This window comes from Nelumbo lutea, chromosome 5 (assembly GCF_056320005.1).
Source record: "Nelumbo lutea isolate HS-2025 chromosome 5, American lotus-T2T, whole genome shotgun sequence".
Taxonomy (NCBI): domain Eukaryota; kingdom Viridiplantae; phylum Streptophyta; class Magnoliopsida; order Proteales; family Nelumbonaceae; genus Nelumbo; species Nelumbo lutea.
This window is the reverse complement of record NC_142688.1, coordinates 24,881,940-24,902,344: the sequence shown is the minus strand read 5'-3', so window position 1 is coordinate 24,902,344 and position 20,405 is coordinate 24,881,940. Positions and strand designations below refer to the sequence as shown.

The window sequence follows — 20,405 nt, the reverse complement described above, 5'->3', positions numbered from 1 at the left end:
AGAAAAGCGTGTAAACACTAATTGCTCGTGGATATACAAATACGTTAGATAGGAAAGTCCAATCAAGGTTCAAAAAATCGACACATATCAGTTTATAATGGCCGATATATATCATATTGGGAATATTCCGATATGTCCTTACAAGGTGTATCATGGTTCTAACTGGTTCAGGGGGTGGAAGAATCTTAAATCAGCCCCTTGAATCGGTTTTGAAAATAATAAAATAAAATAAAAAATACTAATACTACTCAATATGTCTCTACCGATATATTAAACATATCGATATTTAGAACCTTGAGTGCCATTAAACCACATTCTCTATTATATTACAAGACTATAATGTGACAGAATCTGGCACTCACTAATTGAAATAACGCGTGCGGCTTTAGTGTGCGGCTTCTAAAGACTACCTGGTGTAATTGAAATTATTTAAATCCAGCAACCTAACTTCTAAATGTGCGGCGATTGAGCTCGATGTCAATTGCAAATACAATCAAATACAAAAGACGATAAAAGAACTGACACTATTGCACTAGGTAAGTGTTCTAAAAAAAAGAAGGGAACTGGAGAAAACCAACAGCAAGAGAAAGTATGCAAGTGTCAGAATTTGAAATTTCAAGGAAGAGGAGCTGGAGATGAGGTGTAGACTCTGGATGAGAAAGAGTTCTGGAATCAAGTAGGTGATTTGTATTTTTCGAAGTCGAAACTAGAAGATAATTTGGATTTACTGTAGAGGAATCCAATGTAAGGGAGAGGGTTGGAGCAATTGCAATATATATGTATATAAAAGATGAAAAGGGAAAAGAAAAATATCTCCAGAGCTGACCAATCAGAACGGGGAACTTTTCTAGATCCTATGTAAAAGAGGGTTGCAATGCTCAGGCCTACCAGCCACCAGGTTGACCAGGTCAATTGACAGGAGCAGAACTATGCATATCATCGCATGATCTGGGATTTCGGTTCTTCCTTTCATTTGAGAGATTAAGAAGTGTTTCCACAAAAATGATTTTTAATGGTCTGAAACAAACCATTTTCCCTTTCCCCTAAGCATCATCCCTTATTTATGATAAAACAAGCCAACTCATTCTTTTCGCTTTCTCCTACTAAGTTGGTCTCCAAAATGTGATCATGCATTTGCAGGCCCGTGCGCCATTGCGCTAGGCTCCCTGCTCAGCCCGGAAATTCTACGCTTTGGACCTAAGTTTTGTGTTCAAACCCCTTCCAGGCTCAGGCATGCATCAGACTGACAGATTTTAGGGCCGGGCCTGAATCCAATAATCCAAGCCTGCTCTATGTCTGGCCCACAACACACACACGATATTTGACCAATCAAAATATACCCATGAGTTTTGATAAATAATACTTATCGGCTATAATACAAGTTGATTGGTAAAAAAAAAAAAAAAAAATCAAATATCATATCTTTCCCATATCATAGTGGAACAAAAAGATAGGCACGTCCCAGCTCAGGCCAGGGTCCAGGCGCCACCCATGATCACCCTCATCCCTGGATGTCTGTCAGATGGCTTTTTTTGGTAAACGATGTATGGGCATTGAAACTTGAAAGTTTATAATTGTAGCAGCTTCACCGGTACAGACAAAATTACAAGAAGCTCCAAGACTCTTTATTTCCATTGATTTTGAATGTATACAAAAGAATTGATTGCTTGATTACTGGCATATATGACAAGCCTGCTTTAACCAATTACAATAAGTACGGTCTCATCTTCACAAGTGTTAGCAAAGAACTAACACAACAATGAAGGGAAAAAAAATCTCCAACTTGCCCTTGCATTATCGACTTAAAGATGAAAGAAATGGGGTATGGGACACCCCTCTTTGTCTTAAACTTTTTTCATCTATCATTGAGCCTAGCGATGAAGATTCTGGATTGAGCTCAGACAACCGAATCCGTTCACTTGTTATTTTACTCTGCAAAATAATTAGCAATCTTGTAGTTCTACTAGCCAGTGCATTCAGAAGAAATATTATTCTATCTTTACCAAAAGCAGTAGACCTCGTTGAATCATGCCCATACCTTGAATTTCAAATCTTCCAACTCTCTTCCCAGTGAAGTGACCCGGTCCCTAAGCTGGCCAAGTGCCTCTTCAGCAACAGAGAGACTAATATTGGATACAGGTTGCTTAATCCCAGCTGCCTGCAATGTGGATTTAAATTGGAATTGTGGTTAAAAAACTTGAAATGTTGAATTACATTCCAAGGACCAAGAAAAACCTGGACCACAAGTTTACATATATGAAGGAAGAAAGAGAGGGTTCCACCGACCTTTAAAATGCTGGTGCACAAGCCCAACAGCTTCTGTGCTAATTGGAGTCTCTCTTCCTCTGTTTCCTGTTGTTGATTTACCTAGACTATTAGGCCACCAGCTCTCACCATGAAATCAATCAACCCAAGGAATATGGAGAACTACTATCCTTTGACTGGATACTAACCTTTAGCTTTTCATTGAGTCGTTGCTCCTCATCAAAATTGATAAAGGGGCTCCTTCCACTAGAAACGCGATAGCGGGCAAGCTCTTCTTTGACACGAGAAAGAATGCCCTCTGTTCGACGCAACTTAGCACCTAATTCATAATTCTGAGTTTTCAAAGAATAGTTTTCTTCCTGTACCATTGGGTAAACCATCAAAACATTAATTTGAAGGGAAAATGCAGAAAATACTGATGCTTTGAAAATACAAATAAATGCTTTGTACCTAAGACTAAATCAACAAATATTCTGAAAATTTTAGGCGGCCTTTGGCACGTCTTTTGTCCATCTGGGCTGCCAGAAGATCTTCCTAAAAAGACTTGCCAAATGGCACCTTAATTTTTCAGTGCCCATAAACCCTTGATAGATATGGTCAACTCTGATTTATTGCCCACATCACAACTACTTTATTGAGATATACCCAAAATGCTTTTTTAGGCCAATAAACTAAATTCTAATTCTCCTTTTTGACAAATAATATTAAGATTTCCAAATACTCAAGTCAATTGGGAATGATCATGTGCCTTGATTTTCGCATGATGATGGATGCGCTGCTGAAGATTTTGCTGGCCAGAGAGCTTCTTCACTTCACTCTGAAGTTCTGTTACTTCCTTTTTATAGTTTGCATTCTCTATCTGTACATATTAAAAATTGAATAAGAGCATAAAAACTAAAAAAAATCCAACTTTACATATATCAATCCACTAAAATTAATTTGTAAGTCTTTTTTTTAACCTTCAGTGTTTCATTTTCTGTTGTCAGAAACTGATCCCGCTGATGAAGTTTTTCCAGTGCAATTTGAGCTGCCACCATCTCGGCATGTTTTTGGTTTATTTCTTCCAGCCATCTATAAAACAAAACAAAGATGACAAAGATGCAACTTGGAAATGCTGAAGCAAAAATTATCAGAATAAGAGTTTTTCCATGTTGCAGTTGCTCACCCTTGTCTCTCTTTAATAAATTCATTAAGTTGCTGCTTCAGTTTCAGCACCTCCTGCTCCTGCGTGAGAGAAATTTTTTCAAGGAATAAGAGTACTCATTAGCAAGAAACTAGTCAAGATAATTAGATCACTAAAAGAAGAAAAGAAAACATTCAGTACAGATTCTTCACTATGTAGCCGAGCTTTCTCTGTTATCTTCTGTACATGCTGACAGTCCAACAGCGACTAGCATCCACAAGGAAAGGTTGGTAAGCATAACTATACTTGGGAACCAAGTCAAATAGAAGAAATTCCTAAGAAAATACACTAATAAAGTAGATTAAGAACCAAGTCAAATTTCTGAAAGATAAGAAGTATGAAGCAATATTAAAGAAAGAAAAGGGAAAAGAGATTAAGGGTATTCGTATTCTTACAGCATAATTGGTCATATCCAATTTTACTCCTAATAAATCCCGAATAACGTCATGAGTCATGCTCTCTGCAGCAGCTAGTCTAGCATTCAACATGAATATCTGGAAGGAGAAATATAGAGAATTTGAATGAATATATATCACATCTTGGCAAAACGAGAACAAGTCAAGCCAAACATGCTGGAGAAAAATACCAACCTCTTTCTGTCGACTTGCAGCTAATGCTTCAAGCTCTTCTATACGAAGCCTCCCTGCATTAAGCTCCTCATCCTTCTCAGAGTTTATTTGCTGTGTCAAGCCCAAACCAATGCATTTAAAAGGGGAACCAGAACCCCTAGATTTTGCAGCATTCTTCTCTGGTTTACTCGATGATAAATTTGCAACATGGGAGAATGTCTGCTCAGGTTTGACTTGTTCAGCCATGGCTTCCAATGCTTTGAACTGCTTTCATGTCTCAAAGTCAGTTGAGCTGCAGATGGTAAAAGGAGGACAAGGAGGCAGCAAATTCTATGATGTCACCTAACAACTAAGGCAGTAATGAGCAAATTGTATGGTGTCATCTAACAACTAAGGCAGTAAAATAAGACAATATTGTAACATTTGAAAACTTATTACTGTGAAGTGATGAGCTACCTTCTGCTTATACTCACGTGCCTGTGCCTCTGCATGCAAATTCAACTCTGAAATATGAGCTCTGCACTGTGAAATCTGTAGGTAAACGGTAAACTTGTCAATTCCAGTATGCTATTAGAATACTTTTTTACCATCTTTTGCAAAAATTTGGGAACTTCTAATGAAACAGGCATATGAAAGGTGAACCTCTGCCTCCTTCTCAGCAACATTCTTCTCAAGAATCTTTATTTGTTTTTGGGCTTCTTGCATGTCAATCTCTTTTTCTTCTAGCTTCCTGTTGAAAGCGAGAATAGATAATAGTGTTAAAGTGAACAGTTCAGTACGATTCTGACATGCATTTGATTATAATTGCTCCTAACCTTTGGAGATCAACATTTGAAACATTTTGAGTATCTGAACTCATCATAATGCTAGAATTATGTACTGTAAGCATCTGATGCCTCAAAGACTGAAGCTCCATTTCCAGATCTTCCCTCTGCAACCGTTGCTTTTCAGCCTCCTCTTTGACAATGTCAACCTAGAAAAGTGCAAAACCAATGTAAAAAGGTAAACAAGAACAAAGATCTACATCTAAAATAGAAACAAAGTTCAAAGTTCACCTTGTTTTCCAATACATTCACGGTACATTCCAACTCTTCAACAGACCTCTCTAACAGCTTCACTTCCTCTTCCTTTTCTTCGGCATAAATTTTTCTTGACTCAGCCATCTGATTGTAACAGAATAAAAACATGAATCAGAAAAGAAGAAAGGCAATGAAATAACAAAGAATTAAAATAATCACCACACCAAATAAAAACATACCTGTCGAGCTTCCACGGCAATAGCTTCATTTTCTTCAGCCAGAGCCTGCACAGTTTCTAGTTTTTCTTTCAATGTAAGAACCTCAGAGTAAAGGTCAGTCCTCTCTGTAGATACTTTATCCAAGTCATTCTTCAAGGACTCAATGAAATTATTCATTTCTCCCAAGGCATTACCCATTTCAAGGACTTCCTCTTCTAACCTTTCAGTCACTCTTCTTCTCTCTGTTAACTCCTCTTCAGTAGAAGTTTTTTCTGTTAAAAGATCTTCCACTTGAACTTTCAGTTCAAGATTTTGATCTGAAAGCAGCTTTAGTGACTCACGATCTTTTGAGATATCTAACTCAAGGGAAGATATCATGTTGATTTTCCCTTGCAAATCACTTTCAAGCATTTGACCATGGGCAACAGCCTCATCAAGCTCGCCTGATTTAGCTGCAAGTTCTTCTTCCAATGACTCCAATGCAGCAACCATTTCTTCAAGTTCATCTTTTTGGTCCTTGGCATTGGATGCTGACTCTTGCAACAAGCTAAGATCAAACAGCAGACCTTTCAAAACATCTTCTTTCCTCAGTAACTCATCTTGGAGAGACAAATTTTCTGAGATCAGCTCTTGAACAAAATGCTCCAAGTGCTCCGACTCTACTATGACCTTAGAGACCCTTTCTTCATTTTCAGATATCTCCTGAAACATTCTATTTAATAATGTCAAAATTTTCTCCTCCAGTATTTCACATATTTTGTTCCCTGACATGTCCACAACTTTGAATAAATCAACACAATTCTTAGCATTTAATCTTATCAGAGAGAGAATTTCAACCCTCTTCTGCCCAACAGACATAAGTTCATATTTCAAAGAACCATTCTCTTCCTTCAAGGCATTTACATTGTCAATTTGGAACTCTAAATCCCGTCTATTGGATCTAAGTTCCTCCACAGAGACAGACTGAGAATGCTCAAGCCTCTCCATTTCTGCATTTCTAATCTCCAGATCAATCTTCAGGCTAGAAATGCAAGCTTCCAGGGAAGAAATTCTGTCTTGCAATCTGTGTTTTTCTTGGTCATATTCAGTTTGCAGCCTGCAAACAGAAGAGTCCAGCAAGCTTGCATCATTCTGCAACTTCTGATTTTGGATTTTAAGGACTGAAATATGATTAGAAGAAGAATTCAAGGCTGCTTCCTTTGAGCTCATCTCTTCATGAAGTCTTTTCTTTTCAATCTCAAGCACTTGAACCTGTGCCAACAGTCTTTCCTTATCTTTGAGGGCCTCATCAAGCTCACTTTGGCTCAAGCACGAAACTTCTTTTAAGAATTGAATGTCCTGTTCAAGGGTTTTATTCACTTTATCCATCTCTGTGATTTTTAAGCTACTTTGCTTCAGCTTCTGCAATATGCCCTGCCTGTCATTATGTGCTTCATTAGCTTCTTTCTTTAGAAGCTCAACCTCAGACTCAGTATCCATTAACAATTGCTTTTCAACTTCTAAATCTACCATAAGTAAAACCATTTCTTTATTCAAATTATCAAGCACTTCTGCAAGTCTACATCCCTCTCTCACCAGATCAGCTCTTTGAAGGTTCATCAATTTCAATTCTGATTTCAAAACAAGAGACTCAAATTCTTTTGCAGACAAATTGGTCATGATAAACTCTTCCAGAGATTTTATAACCTTCTCTTTGTCTTTAAGTAGTTTCTCTTCATCCAAAGTGACTCTCAAAGAATTCTGTTTGCTCATGTCCAGCTCCTTCATCAAAATGGCAAGCTCAGAGCCCATTGAATTTGATCTGGCCAACATGGACTCTTCTTGGAGTTGTAAATCCAAGATTTTCTTCTCAAAAGACATCAACTTTGCACTGAGCTTTCCAGTTTCATCTTCTTTCCTAGCAATACGATCAAAGTTATTCTTGATGTCAACCAGAAGCTTCCCTTTCAGGATTCTGCACATTTCAAGTTCTTTTTTTGCTTTAAAATTTTGCTCCCTCAAAGCAGCTATGAGGGAGTTTGATTCATATAGTCCATGATGAAGCAGTCCATTTTCTGCATTTAGCCCAGTTACCATCTCCAACAAAACTCCCATGTGACAAAGATGTAGCACTGACACTGCACAATCTTTTACAATTATCTCAGACCATACATCCTCCAACAATGAGCTCATTAAGTTTGTAGAACTTAGGACCAGAGATTTCATGCAATTCAGTTCACCTCCTACTGATTCAAATTCTTCCTCAAAATTGGCCCGGACTTGTGCAATGATGTCCTCCAGTTCAAGAACTAGGCCCCTTGTTTCTAATAAACTTGATTTAAATTGGTTTTCTAGGTCATCATATTGTTGATCCTTCAGATCATTCAAAGAATTTAAGTTCTGAACCTCTTTGATCAAGGAGTCCCTCTCACTTTCTAATGCAGTTCCTAATTTTTTAAGCCTTTCAATCTCAAGCTTCGCACTTTTGTTTGCTAGCATCAGTGCATTCACCACAGCATCTGCTTCTTTCATGGTTTCCTGAGCCTCTTCAAATTTGGCAAGAAGACAAGATGCCTCAGCACTTTTCTGGGCTGCAACCACCTTTGCATCAGTGAGCTCAAGCTCAAGCACCTGTACAGATTATTAAAGAAGGGGTCAAGTATAGTTGAGAGGAAAAGGTCAAACAGAAAATTTAGAGTCTGAATTTTGCCTTGAAAAATAAAACCTAGTTATGCAGCAAGTGCATAAAATGAATGAACAAGTGCTATCATTCTCACATTCTAAAAAAAAAAAAAAAGGAAAGAAAGAAAGAAAGAAAACATATAGGTGTCTACCTCTTCAACTGTCTGAAGCTTATTGTCTAGCTCCATCATTTTGAGACTAAATTGTTTCTCCATGCTGCTCATCTCTGCTTGAAGTGCAAGAACCTGGGCTTTGAGACATTCCACACTTTGACGACTCTTCTTCTCAGACTTTCTAATCTCCTCTTTCTCATCAAGTAGTTTGGCCATCTGAACCTGTACTCCTCTTAAGCTGACAAGTGCAGATTCTATTTCTTTTTTCAGAAGAAGAATAGTAATATCTCTATCAAACACATCTTTTGAATTCCTTCCAGGTTCCAAACTTTTTAGTTCACATGCACAAGTGTCCTTTTCTATTTTTAAATCATTTTGTGTAATGTCATTTGTCATATCCACAGCAACATCTGACTCTTCATTTCTGCTTCGTTCACTTTTTTCAGTCCCAGTCTGCAATAACCCAAGTCAAAATAATTAATAAACTAACAATTATCATCTTGACAAAACCAGGAAAATAAATAGTTTTCAGATGGTTTGGTTGTGTACAAGAAGTAAAATATTAGCTTACCCCTCCATCAGAATCGTGTTCCTCACAGATATTCTCATGCCTTCCTGGGGCATGTACCTTCTCAGGCCCTCCAACTGGCTCTGTGTACTCACTCATGCATGAATTGAGTGTGAAAAAACCACTTTTCAATTCATCTAGTTTCTGCTTTGTTTTCAAAAGGAAATCTTTCTCAAATTCTTCAAGCTTGCATTCCATGGAACAAGCTTGTTTCTTCTCTTCAGTAAGTTTCTCTTCAAGCGTAGCACATGTCTCCTTAGATGCTTCTAGTTCAATTGTTAGATCTTTTATCTGTTTTTCTGCTTCTTCAATTACAGCAACCTTTTCATGGAAAAGAGTATCCATCTTCAAATTCAATTCTACAGACTCACTAAGTTGGAGATCTTTATTCTTCAATGCATCTAGATAACCATAGTTTATTTCAGACAATCTGTTTACAATTACAAAGGCAACAACTGCACAAATCTCTGCATTGCTACACTGCCTTTTTTCAAAACTTATCTTATTTTCTAAATCTGCTATGATTGTATCTTTTGCACTCAACTGTGATTTCAAAAGGAAAACCTCTTTCTCTTTCTCATTTCTTTCTTGCTGCTGTGTTTCAGTTATAGCCAGTACTGCACCTCTTAAAGACCTGAGTTTCCAATCCATGTCATTCCTTATGTCATGTGCATCCTCCACACATCTTTGGAGCTCTTGAATAGTTAATTCTTTCTCAGTAATGGTTCTTATCATCTTATTTACCTGCTCACCAATCCAAGTCCTTCTGTGAGGGATGGAACTGGAGATCAAATCAAGCTGATCAGAGGCATCTTTCAGTGCCTCATGTCCATCAGCAAGAACTTCTTCCATGTCAGAAGCCAGTCTTTCCCACTCTTCAGATAATGCCCTTATTTCCAAATCTTTCTCCTTTATCAGTTCCCCAAGCCTTTCATTATTCTGGGTCATAAAATGTAACCTTTCCTGGAGCTCCTTAGATTCTGTTTCCAGATGCATCAAGCTCTGTTTTGTCTCCATCTCTTTTGCACTGCTTTCCTCGAGTTGATACTGAAGAGTGGCCAGCTCTTCCTGCAAACAGACAATTACCTCAGCTGTTTCAGCTTCAGCCTGCCTGCGAACTTCATCCATTTCTTGCTCATGTGATGTCTGAAATGCTTGATCACTTTGGTAGGACATGTTCAGCCTCTTGGCCTTTTCAAGAGAATCATGCATTCTATTCAGTTTTGCCCGTAAGCAAGAATCCTCTCTATCTGAAACCTTTAAAAGTAGGTTATTTTTTAATTCTTGACTAGAAAGTTGTTCTTTTAAAATGAAGATTTCCTGTTCTTGTTTACTCAGAAGCTCCATATATTGGCTGTTGCTGACTCTTAGATCCCCTAGTTCATTGATTGATAAAATTTGTTGGGACTCAAGAGCTTCAATTACATTTCTTGCATCCTTCAATTCATTCTTCACATCTTCATATTGCTTGATGATCTGCAAAGATCTTTCTTTTTCTATCTCAAGATCTCTATTCAAGCATAAAGTCCTTTTCTCTACCTCACCATGCAATGACCTCTCTTCTTGGAGAATAATCTTTAGTATGTCCAACTCCAGCTGCAAATTCATGATTTCTTCTGTGTGTTTCATCAGAGTTTGTTGCTCCCAGTCAATTTTTTCTTTTTGAACTGCTTTGAGCAATTGAGCCTCAAATAGTTGAACTTCTGCCATGGACTCCTGAAAATTAAGGTAATTAGATACCTACCATTAAAGAAACATGCAGGCTTTCATGCAACAAATTTAAAGAAATCATAAACCAATACAAGAATGTTCACCTTCATTGGTTTAGCATTTGCATCAAATGTGGAAGATTTAAGGTTCTTGAGCTGAAAACGCAGGTCATCTATTTCCCTGTAGAAAAAGGAAGCAAAAAGATAGACGTCAAGAATCAGAGACTGCTGCAAGATTCTGTTGGTTCCAATCTGACAAGACAGAATTTATCACGGTGTCAGATTGCAATTACCAAGTTAGTTTTGCATTCATCTCCAAGCAAGATTTTAGGTTGTTCCTGCAGTCTTCTAATTCTTTGCAGGTGTTTTCCAGCTAAGACCAATAATAAAAGTAAATATCAGACATAAATGCAGTTTCTCAAAGAAAAGTCATAGTTTCAATTTAGTATAAATAAGCAACCTCCAAATGGAAGCCATCATTTTCTTTGGTCACATGTACAGCTTCCTGTTTCTGTAGAGAAAATGCGTAAAGAATCAACGAAAAGGGAGATGTGAATACAACATAAACCTAATCGCCAAGAGAAATTTGGAAGGAAAATAACAAGATTATGAAATTGACCAACCTTAGGTAGCATATTCAAGTGAGGAAAATCATGCTGTCCAGTTTTTCCTTCTAGGAACTGAGCTAACTGTAAAAGAAGAACTCATCATTTACAATAGGAATAACACCACCAGCATAATAGGCACTGTAATTTCATCAGAGATCTACTACATACCTGATTTCGCAGTTCAGATACTTCATCCAAGAGAAGTTCTCTCTCCCCTTCCTCATAGAAGTCTTGAAATCTACAAGCATACAAGGGAAGGTAGTACATTAGTAAAGAAGTTTTGGCTCTCATACAATTATCCAATGAAATTCTAAGGTGTTACCTTCTAAGTTGATCTAATAGCCTAATATTCTCCAATGCAAAACGAGTCACTTCTGGGTTTCTATCAACTTTAGCACGAAGTATTTGTATCTCTTCAGATAAAGAATTGTTTTCTTCCAACAGATATGCATCTGGAGGCAATATACCACCCACAAGTGACTCCATTCTTCGAATTTTATCCTCACGGAACCTCAGCATCATTTTAGTGCTCCGGTTGTCCTCCTCTCTTTGATGAACCTGAGAAGCAATGGGTGTTTGGTAATTATCCAAGCACATTGGTCAGAAACATAAGCTAAAAAACAAATTGGGTGCTTCAAAGATAGAGAATTACCAGGCGGTTCAGCTGTTCAATTTCAGCTTCAAGCTGCTTGATAGAAGTATCTGCCATCCTTTCTCTTCTCAATGCACCAGCAAGTATGGTCTCCAACGATTTCAGCTGAAATAGATTAAGATGAGACCACCATAGCCCTTGGAAGTGAGTGATGATTTTGAAGAAACAAGCTTCCGTGTTTTGGGGGCAGAGAGAGTTCTAATGTAACTATCAAGTAGGCATAAACCAGAATACACTTGAATGGAGACACATGTGGAGTTTTAGCACTAATCTACTGGGAGACATATTGAATAGGAAATTGTACCTAAGATGATCCTAAACGTCTTCTGTAGATTATCAACAAGCATTATATCTCAGAAACAAAATGTGCCAAGAACAAGCAGCATCACCTGTTTAGTGGACATTCTAATGATGCCCGAAGAGGCAGAACCATGTGAATCATCAGTAGTGCTCTGATCCATTTCATGTGTCTTTCTTACAGAAGAAGTTTCATATCCTTCCACATCAGCATCTTCAAATATTGCTGAACGAAATGAAAGAGACCTAGAGACATTCTGGCGCTTGAGAACAGAAAGCTCCTCCTGTTTCATATAACTCCAATTTAAGTTCATTTTAAAATTTAAAACACAGAACTAGAACTTATATGAAATATGTATAAGATTCCATATAACCTTTAAAAGCCGTATCTGATGTTGTAATGCTATTATGTCCCCTGAAGCATCCTCATTCACAACAGCCTTGAATTTACAAGGAAAAAGAAGAATCAACTATGATCACGTAACGAAAAATACACTACATATTATATTAATCGAAGCAATAAAAGTAATAAAACCATTACATTGTTCTGAATAAGTTTTGCACGCTGAGCAAACTTTAGAGTGCTTAGTGATTCGGCAGCACAACTGCAATGAAGATTTATGAGAATTTGTTATAAAATAGGACAAACTGAGACAGCAACAATGAAAGCAAAAATAGCAAGACCTACCAGATTGAAGGACTGACATTAGCAATGATCATAGTTTTTGAGTTTCCACCAAGCGAATCCTGTAATGCATTGTAAATGAAACTTGACATCATACCTAGGTAATTTCAGAACTTAAAAAGCCTTCTTTATTAGGAATTTAAAATCTAACCTGAAGAAGAAATGTCAATCTTGAGTCTCTATAAGGAACATGCCGTTGCTTCCCATGTGCCACATCCACCAAAACCATGATTACATGACTAGAAACATGACATAAATTGCAAAGTGAATCAGCCAACAAGGATTTAATAACTTTATGAAATATGAAAATAATCAAAGCAACTTGACATCAAGCAAAATACCCAAGTGTGGATAATGATTTGTTGATATTTGCAGCTTCCTTTAGGCGCTCGCCTTCAGCCCCAGATGTCTTTTGTCTGTAAAGAATGATAATTTTTTATTGAGTACCACAACTCAAGCATACTTAAAGCATGCATGTCATCAACAAGCTAGAGAACCCAATATTACCTTTCTGAACCAGCAAGATCTACAAGGTTTAGTCTTGCAAACCGTAGGTTAGAAGTAGAATCTTTTTCCCACCTACTTTCTATCACACAGGTGAAAACACTATGCGATCGGCTGCTCTCTCTATTCATATTTGTCGCTGCAACTTTTCTATTAGCAGCACCCTGTTGAGAAAGAGAAAGTTAAGGCACCACATGAGGGTGTATGTACCAATCTTAATCAAAAGAGATAAACACGGGAGGGAGGATGTACCAAGCTTAATCAAAGATTACCTGAGCAAGAAGCTTAAGAATGTCATTAACAGTCTGGACTTCAAACTCAGTAAGATTTTCAACATATATTCCCTTCTTAATGTCCTCCCGTAGCTAGAGTTATCAAGGTACCATCAAATTAGAAATAATCCAATTTCCAAGGGCAGTGAGTTATATAATCAATGGATATGGCACTAGACAGAATGGAATGAAAAAACAGGATTCATGTAGCTGACCAGCCTGACCCCAAATAGTTGGGATAAGGCTTAGATGATGATGATGATGACAATGATGAATGAACTTTGTAAAAAATGGCAACTTACAAGCAAATTTGTGGATGAAGGATCAAGGAGATCCGTAATTTGTTCATTGTAAATCTCTAAGAAGGAACACTTGCAATTATATTTTAACTTTTCATCCCTTCTGCTTTCCTCTTCCTGCAACCAAAAAGAAAGCATCTATCAGCTGCAGTATATGAAATTTAAAAGTCTAATCATCAAGATTAACATGGAGGTTTAAAAGTTACTGCTCTAGTTCTTGCAAACAAGAATTCAAAGATGCGTGGTGTCATCCCACGGTTTGGACTTGGCTTGACTTCCAGTTCATCAATCTCGCCAAGCATGGTATATGTCTTTCCACTTCCTGTCTACATGAATAAATTCATTTGTGTTTTAGTAACAAATTATAAAGGGCTTAGAAGACAGTCCCAGATGCAATTAAGTAATTAACATCAATAGAAAAGGTAATTGTACAAGTTCATATGGTAAATTTGATAAAATCAAGTTAATTTATTACTCGAAATCACAGGAATGCTATGGAGCTTGCATCATATGATTCATGTATGAGAAGGAACATAATACACCATTCAGAAGTTCTAAATTATATTAAAATTTAATATTATTAACTGATAACATTTTAGCAATCATGCATTGCATTCATTCAAACAATAAGAAAAAAAAATCATTTAAGAGGTAAGGAGCAAGTTCTTCATTTATGTTAGCCCTCGGGAATTCGTTCCTTTTACCCCAAATAGATTCTACTCATCAAGGAAAAAGTGTCAAATGTTTTCCCAAATACTCCTGATGTTGCAAATTATACCCGCCTTTATCTTTTAATAAATTGATAATTGTCCCCTAAATCTCATTTCATACAATTAAATTTTCTCTTCAAATTAGAAAAGAATATGGAAAGTTACCTAGAAAGGACGGGAGGTAATTTTTATCATGATAATGATTTGGTTACTTTTCAATATAGGAATCTTTAGACATGGGAATATGTGATATGGTAGGATCCAAACAGTGTTTTAAAAGCACAAGGCGCAAAAAAAGCGCAAGGGCCAATTTGCGCTTGAGGTGCAAGGCAAGGCGTGCACCTTTTTAAGAAAGGCACAAAATTACAAAAAAAAAAAAAAGCTAAAAATAAAAAAAAAGTCAGAAAATTAAAAAAAAAAAGCCAAAAAAAATTAAATGCAAAAAAATCAAAAAAAAATATTAAACATAACGTTAATAAAAAAAATATAAACTTAAAGTTTAAAATAAATGTTTTAAAAAACCTATTATCTAAAATTAAAATACATAAACATAGCATGTAAAGCGTATTCAAATGAAAATTTAAAGATAAAAGTAAACATATAAAGCATTTTCAAGCATGTAAAACCCACAATCTCTTTTTCTCCTTAATTGCATTGCTTCAAGTAGCTAATGTGATGTAAAACATATTGCATTCTTGATTCTATGAGTCGCCTTTGTACCACACCCACCCCCTATTTACTAATGGTGTTCATTCATTCACTACAATAAAATATATTCTTAAAAGGCAATGAAAGTTATAAAATCATTATTTTTTATGTGAGAAATAAGAAATTCAGACCCTAACATAGATTTGTTCGGGCTTGCCTCGAGGCGCATGGTTGGGATCTGGGGGTAGAGCCCCCGGCCCAGCCATTAGACTCGAAAAATAGCAAAAAAGCACAAAATTTTAAAAAGGCGCACGCCTAGGCTAAGGTGCAAGGCGCATCAGGTGCATGCCTAGGCGCACCAGGTGTACGCCTAGGACCTGGGCGAGGTGCATACCCCAAAATGCGCCTCGCCTATCTAAGGCGCGCCTTTTAAATCGCTGGATTCAAATGCCATAGTATACACACACACATACATAGACATATGAAGACTGGAAAAATGGGTACCATTACCCCAAATAGATTTCTGCCCATCAATGAAAAATATAATATGTTTTTAATACCCCCCATGAGGTTGTAATTTATAATTGCATTTATCTTGTAATAAAAATTGATAAATGTTGGCACAACTCCATCTTCTCCAACAAATTTGCTTTTAGAAAATAATATAGAAAAGTACCTAGAAAGGAGGGGATGTAGTTGTGATTATGATATTGATTTGGTCTGGTTTTTCAATCTAGGGATCTTTAGTTGGAGCATGTGATTATGTTATATGGTAGGATTCAAATCTCAAAGCATTCTACAAATCTGTGCAGACTCATGTAAGGTCCACCATCTGCCGATGGGAAGATGTGAAACTCTCCCATTTTTCCAAGTCAAATAATACCTTATTACCACTAAATAAATGGTAGATACTCTCTAAATGGTTATATTAGCTGAATTATATAGCTGTTTAAATGGTTGTGGGGCCAATCATTTTGCTCCACAACAGCCATAAAGTGCATATGGGCATATGGCCCACAATCACTCAATCTCTCACTTGCATTTATGGCTGGTAAGGAGCAAAATGATTGGTCCCACAGCCTGTAAAACAGTTACCAAATTCAGCTAACCCACTCTCCAAACATTGATATATCAGTACATATATGACAGATGAAAACTGGGGACTAGAGCCTATGCATATATATCAAGATTAGAACATGGGCATGTGGCTAGCATTTGTGTTCATGGTAGAGTAACAAATGCCAATAAAGAAGCTTATTAGAGTTCCTATGTTTGACCTTGGTCACATTACCTTCGTATTTACAGGTAGTTTTCTTTCTTACACTACCACGGTATTTATGTCTGCCATTAATTTTCCAATCAAGCTAAGGACGTGGTATCAAGTTTAGATATAACAGAAATACCTGACCATAAGCAAAAATACAGCTGTTGTATCCAGACAGACAATTCTCTATCATTGGAAGACCAGCCACTCTAAAAAGCATTTCCTGCATAAAATAAAATTTGAACAAATTTAACAAATTAAGAACTTCAATTACTCCCTCTCTCTCTCTCTACCTCTTATCTTTTATCTCTCTTTCTAACCAGACCTGGTTGACAGTTTCGCATGCTACATGATCAAATGTGAATCGAGTTTCTGGTTGTCCAATCCATGTAATGCTTTGTGCACTCTCCTGCTTCAAGCACCTGTTGTAACCATGAGAACTCCTTTCCATGCTATTGAGAGGACGTATACGTATTAAAACCTAGAAAAGTGCGACACAATGAGTGTTAACTCATAAATAAAATGCCAATGATGCCCATTCATGTTATTGTTTTCCATCACTTACAAAATTATACAATGATTTGAGAAAGTGCATAATTTAACAATGGATATGGCACTGAACAGAACGGAATGGTGAAACAGGATTCATGTAGCCGATGACCCCATATATTTGGGACAAAGATTAGATGGTGATGACAACAGTATAATAGATTAGAAAAAAGGGGTTTTTACTGTTCAGTCCACCTCCACGAATCTTAGCTCCACCATACAGTTGGGGTAAGTACCAGCTCAGAATTGATGCCAATACACGGGTGGGTAGTGGGTTAAGGGTATAGGTGTTTAAGTGGAGGTGTTTGAAATTTTGAATTGTTGTAGGTCTGCAGTGGAAATCAGAATTCTGAGGTGGAGTGCAGTCTACTTATCCCTAGAAAAAAGGCATTAGCCACCTTCCTGAACAGATTGTTCAATTGGATACCTAGATCAGCTAACTCCTTAGTCTATGGTCTCGCAAAAGAAGGGACTTTTAGGAAGGTACCATTATGGGAAATCCTGAAGCTGTATTCAATTACAGGGATGAATTTTCTGCTGATTTAAAGCATCGATTTTTGTGTTAATGTCAGCTATCAAGATGTTTGATTTTAACAGAAGGGGTTTTCTTTATCAATAAATATCTATTTGATCTGTGTTAATGATCACAAAATAGAAATAAATCAATCACAATAGGGTGAACTTGCCTGTACATTGTGATCCATCCAGAATGACGGATCCTCTCGTGGCTCGAAGTGAGGCACTTCGACAGTATTTACAACCAATTGTGGCGCAGATGAGATAGAAACCCCTTTAGACAGGACAGTACTATTTCCCGAGCGAGCACCTGAGCTCAAAGGAGGGCGACAGACACTAAGTGGAGCAAATGCTGGATTAGGAGGCTTGGTCACACTCTTGGTTGGTGTGCTTTGTGTTGAATTACTTTCGGAATGGGTTGATGTAGCTTTCCCCGTGACCCGAAATGAACGAGGAGTCGTGTTTGCAGAACCCAAATTCCCACGGCTTGAAGGTCCGTAGCTAATGTCAGCTCTCCCTTCGTCGCGTGTTTCAGCGACATTCAAATTAGGTTCATTCTTCTGTGACCACCCAAATCTATTCCTTGAGGAATGACCAATTCCTTGTTTCTCTGGAGTGCGAAGCAGCCCTGTGACATCATAGCCTTTTCCCTTTGTCTTAGAAGGAGTTCTGTCCACCTTACTCCTAACGCCTGCATCTTGTTCTGGTGCTACAACTTTAGGATTCTGAGTAAGCTCTGCGATCGTGTTTAAAGGAGCCCTCGACACGTCAACAGCTGGTTGAATTATCAACGAATCAGAAGGATTTACTGGAACATTCTCAATTTCCTCTGCAGTAGGATTCTTCCCAGAATTCCGTCGAAAGATTTTCAAGTCCCTTAACATTCTGTAATATATTTCCAACAATAATGTAAGACTTGTTACTGAGGGAAATGAAAACTATAAACCTATTCTGAATAGGGAAATAACGCCAAGACGTAAGCCAGATTTATGCATACATTCTCCAACGCACACGCACAAAATTAATGGAGCTATCCACGATAATATATGTATACCTGAAAGAGGAATTGAGAAATAATATAGAAAACCGACGAACTCCTGAAATCTTATCGATCTGATAATTAGCTCAGCTGCTTCTGTTTTAGGGTTTTCGAGGGAGATCTTGAAATGTCCAAGAAATAGGTCGTCGAGGGATGGCTAGAAACTCTTGGATCTTGATTCATTTACAGAATGTAGTTTTCAGAAACACGAATTTTTCTCTTTCTTCTTTCGCAATTCCACCCTCTCCCCCTCACCACACTCTCACACTCACTCTCCAACTGAAAATCGCTGAACAGAGTTCATGGTTTTGAACATTTTATGAAATTGGATTGAACGGCTGAGATAGTGTTTTAGTTTGAATTTGAGGTCCCCGAAGACGTCGCCGCGCATTTGCGTTTTGAATTACGGGACACTTTTGGCATTAAAAGAAAAAGGGCTTGTGATATAATAATAGACGACAAACAGCCACTTCAGCCTTTCTAACGGCTATATATTACTAACCTGTCTGCACTAGAGGAGACTTTGTTCCAGTTTGAAATTTTGAATTGTGAAGGTTTATTTATTATTAATTTATTCCCGAGTCCCGACGGTTTGGTAATATGGTTTAGTTTTGGGTAAAATACAAAAACCTCCCCACTAATTTAACTTTAACAAATACCTCCCCTAAATTTTTGAAAAAATCATAGAAATCTCCCATCACTAATCCAAACGGAAAACATTAGAGTAATACATCAGTTTTTTTCAAATACCCATTCTACCCTCTTGTCAATCTCTCTCTCTTATAATCTCCCATTCTTTAACTCCATTAACTAAGAACCTTGTTTAAAACTCCATCGACCCAAGAAGAGAGAACCCTGGAAGAATATTTATCACTTTCTCCTATTTCAATATCCCGTTCTTAAAACTCCATCGACTCAAGAAAAGCTAGCAACCACCCTTGACTCTTTCAGTCCTGAAACTTACTCCAATCAAGAAGGGAAACAACATTTGAGCATTGGAGGTTGTTTGCTGAAGAAGTGAGGCAACATTTCTGGTTTATGCACAGGAAAGCAAGGATAAATTTTGAACTTTAGCTATAGATTAGAAGGTGAACTGTTGCAGGTGATTGTTCTTCACCGGAAGGTTGGCTGAGAAGTGTTAAAGGCTGCCTAATCTTTTAATCACATCTTGGATTCGTGATACTGGTTTTCTAGCGGAAATGCCAAACGATTAGTTATTGGGTTTGATTGCATATAAAAAATAAAAATAATCGTTACACTGTTCAACTTTTCCCCTTGTTTTTCTTTTGGGTTTTATGTATTTATGGACACATCTAAATGCATCTTTTTTTTCTCATTTTGGGTCTTATGAAATGTCATTTATTGAATCTTTGATTTGGTTTTTGTGGGCTTTATTATTTATGTGCTTTTGGATTCGATGAAGCATAACTCTGTTTGGTCCCCAATTTCTTTTCGGTTGGCTACTACTTACTCAACTTACGAGCCACCAATGATGTTAGTAACACCTTCAAAATAAAACGTTAACAAATTACAGCACATAAGAGGAATTGATTTCTTGTCCTTGAGAGCCTTGGTTATTTTTCCATGCGGTATTGGTGAAATGCCAGAGACTATGGGTAGCAGAGTTTGTTTTCTATTCATGAAATGCAATTCTCATAGCAAGAGAAACCAAAAAAAAATGCTCTGGTGAGAAATTGCTCGAGGAGGGAACTAGATATTGCAGACAATGAAGAACAGTTGCCGGTAAAGAACAGTGGCTGGTGAAAAACGGTTTCCAAAAAATGGGAAATATTCTTATGTGAATGGAATATTTTGAATGATGGTGCCATGCAAGTGTTTAGTGGTGTTAGCGTTTAAATTCTATTCTTTTGCTTTGAAAAAAAGGCTCCAGAGCAACTTTAGAATTTTAATATATTTTTTATGATGCCCCAACAATTAATGATGGGTAATTTTGTAACTTTATATGTTGTCCATCTAGATTAGTGATGGAAGAGAGGTTTCTGTTGCTTTTTTCAAAAGATCAAGGGAGGTATTTGTTTTAAAGTTAAACTACAGTA

At 37.2% G+C, this 20,405-nt stretch overlaps 1 protein-coding gene across 2 annotated transcripts; it reads right to left on the bottom strand.

The window, feature by feature from the left end:
• Positions 1 to 1,603: 1,603 nt before the first annotated feature.
• Positions 1,604 to 18,662, bottom strand: POK2 (phragmoplast orienting kinesin 2). 2 transcript variants are annotated; one of them, XM_088947729.1, is made up of 38 exons: positions 18,364 to 18,662; positions 17,480 to 18,194; positions 16,570 to 16,725; positions 16,384 to 16,467; positions 13,829 to 13,948; positions 13,626 to 13,739; positions 13,324 to 13,416; positions 13,055 to 13,215; positions 12,889 to 12,963; positions 12,699 to 12,786; positions 12,551 to 12,609; positions 12,404 to 12,467; positions 12,237 to 12,302; positions 11,955 to 12,146; positions 11,566 to 11,670; positions 11,236 to 11,471; positions 11,082 to 11,151; positions 10,929 to 10,994; positions 10,766 to 10,816; positions 10,599 to 10,678; positions 10,411 to 10,486; positions 8,600 to 10,312; positions 8,068 to 8,481; positions 5,276 to 7,864; positions 5,073 to 5,180; positions 4,833 to 4,990; positions 4,660 to 4,747; positions 4,474 to 4,548; positions 4,039 to 4,281; positions 3,844 to 3,942; positions 3,590 to 3,655; positions 3,431 to 3,489; positions 3,225 to 3,336; positions 3,014 to 3,124; positions 2,454 to 2,624; positions 2,287 to 2,352; positions 2,039 to 2,158; positions 1,604 to 1,932 (listed from the first exon to the last, which is right to left on the bottom strand). In XM_088947729.1, the coding sequence occupies exons 2-38, from the start codon at positions 18,191 to 18,193 to the stop codon at positions 1,795 to 1,797; spliced, it is 9,000 nt and encodes a 2,999-aa protein (XP_088803855.1). In that variant the 5' UTR covers position 18,194; positions 18,364 to 18,662; the 3' UTR covers positions 1,604 to 1,794. The 2 variants fall into 2 exon arrangements, 1 of the variants encoding a protein (XP_088803855.1); XR_016099928.1 differs by lacking the exons at positions 1,604 to 1,932; positions 2,039 to 2,158; positions 2,287 to 2,352; positions 2,454 to 2,624 and having other exon boundaries at positions 3,013 to 3,124; positions 4,039 to 4,309.
• Positions 18,663 to 20,405: the final 1,743 nt, after the last annotated feature.

What these genes read in the sequence shown, in the direction of transcription:
- POK2 (XM_088947729.1), bottom strand. Translation starts at nt 18,193, where the DNA reads ATGTTAAGGGACTTGAAAATCTTTCGACGGAATTCTGGGAAGAATCCT. An exon ending in CAAATGCTAAACCAATGAAG is followed by an intron (nt 10,313 to 10,410) that starts GTGAACATTCTT and finishes CTTAATTTTCAG; the next exon opens with GAGTCCATGGCAGAAGTTCA. An exon ending in TTGCCGTGGAAGCTCGACAG is followed by an intron (nt 5,181 to 5,275) that starts GTATGTTTTTAT and finishes TGTTACAATCAG; the next exon opens with ATGGCTGAGTCAAGAAAAAT.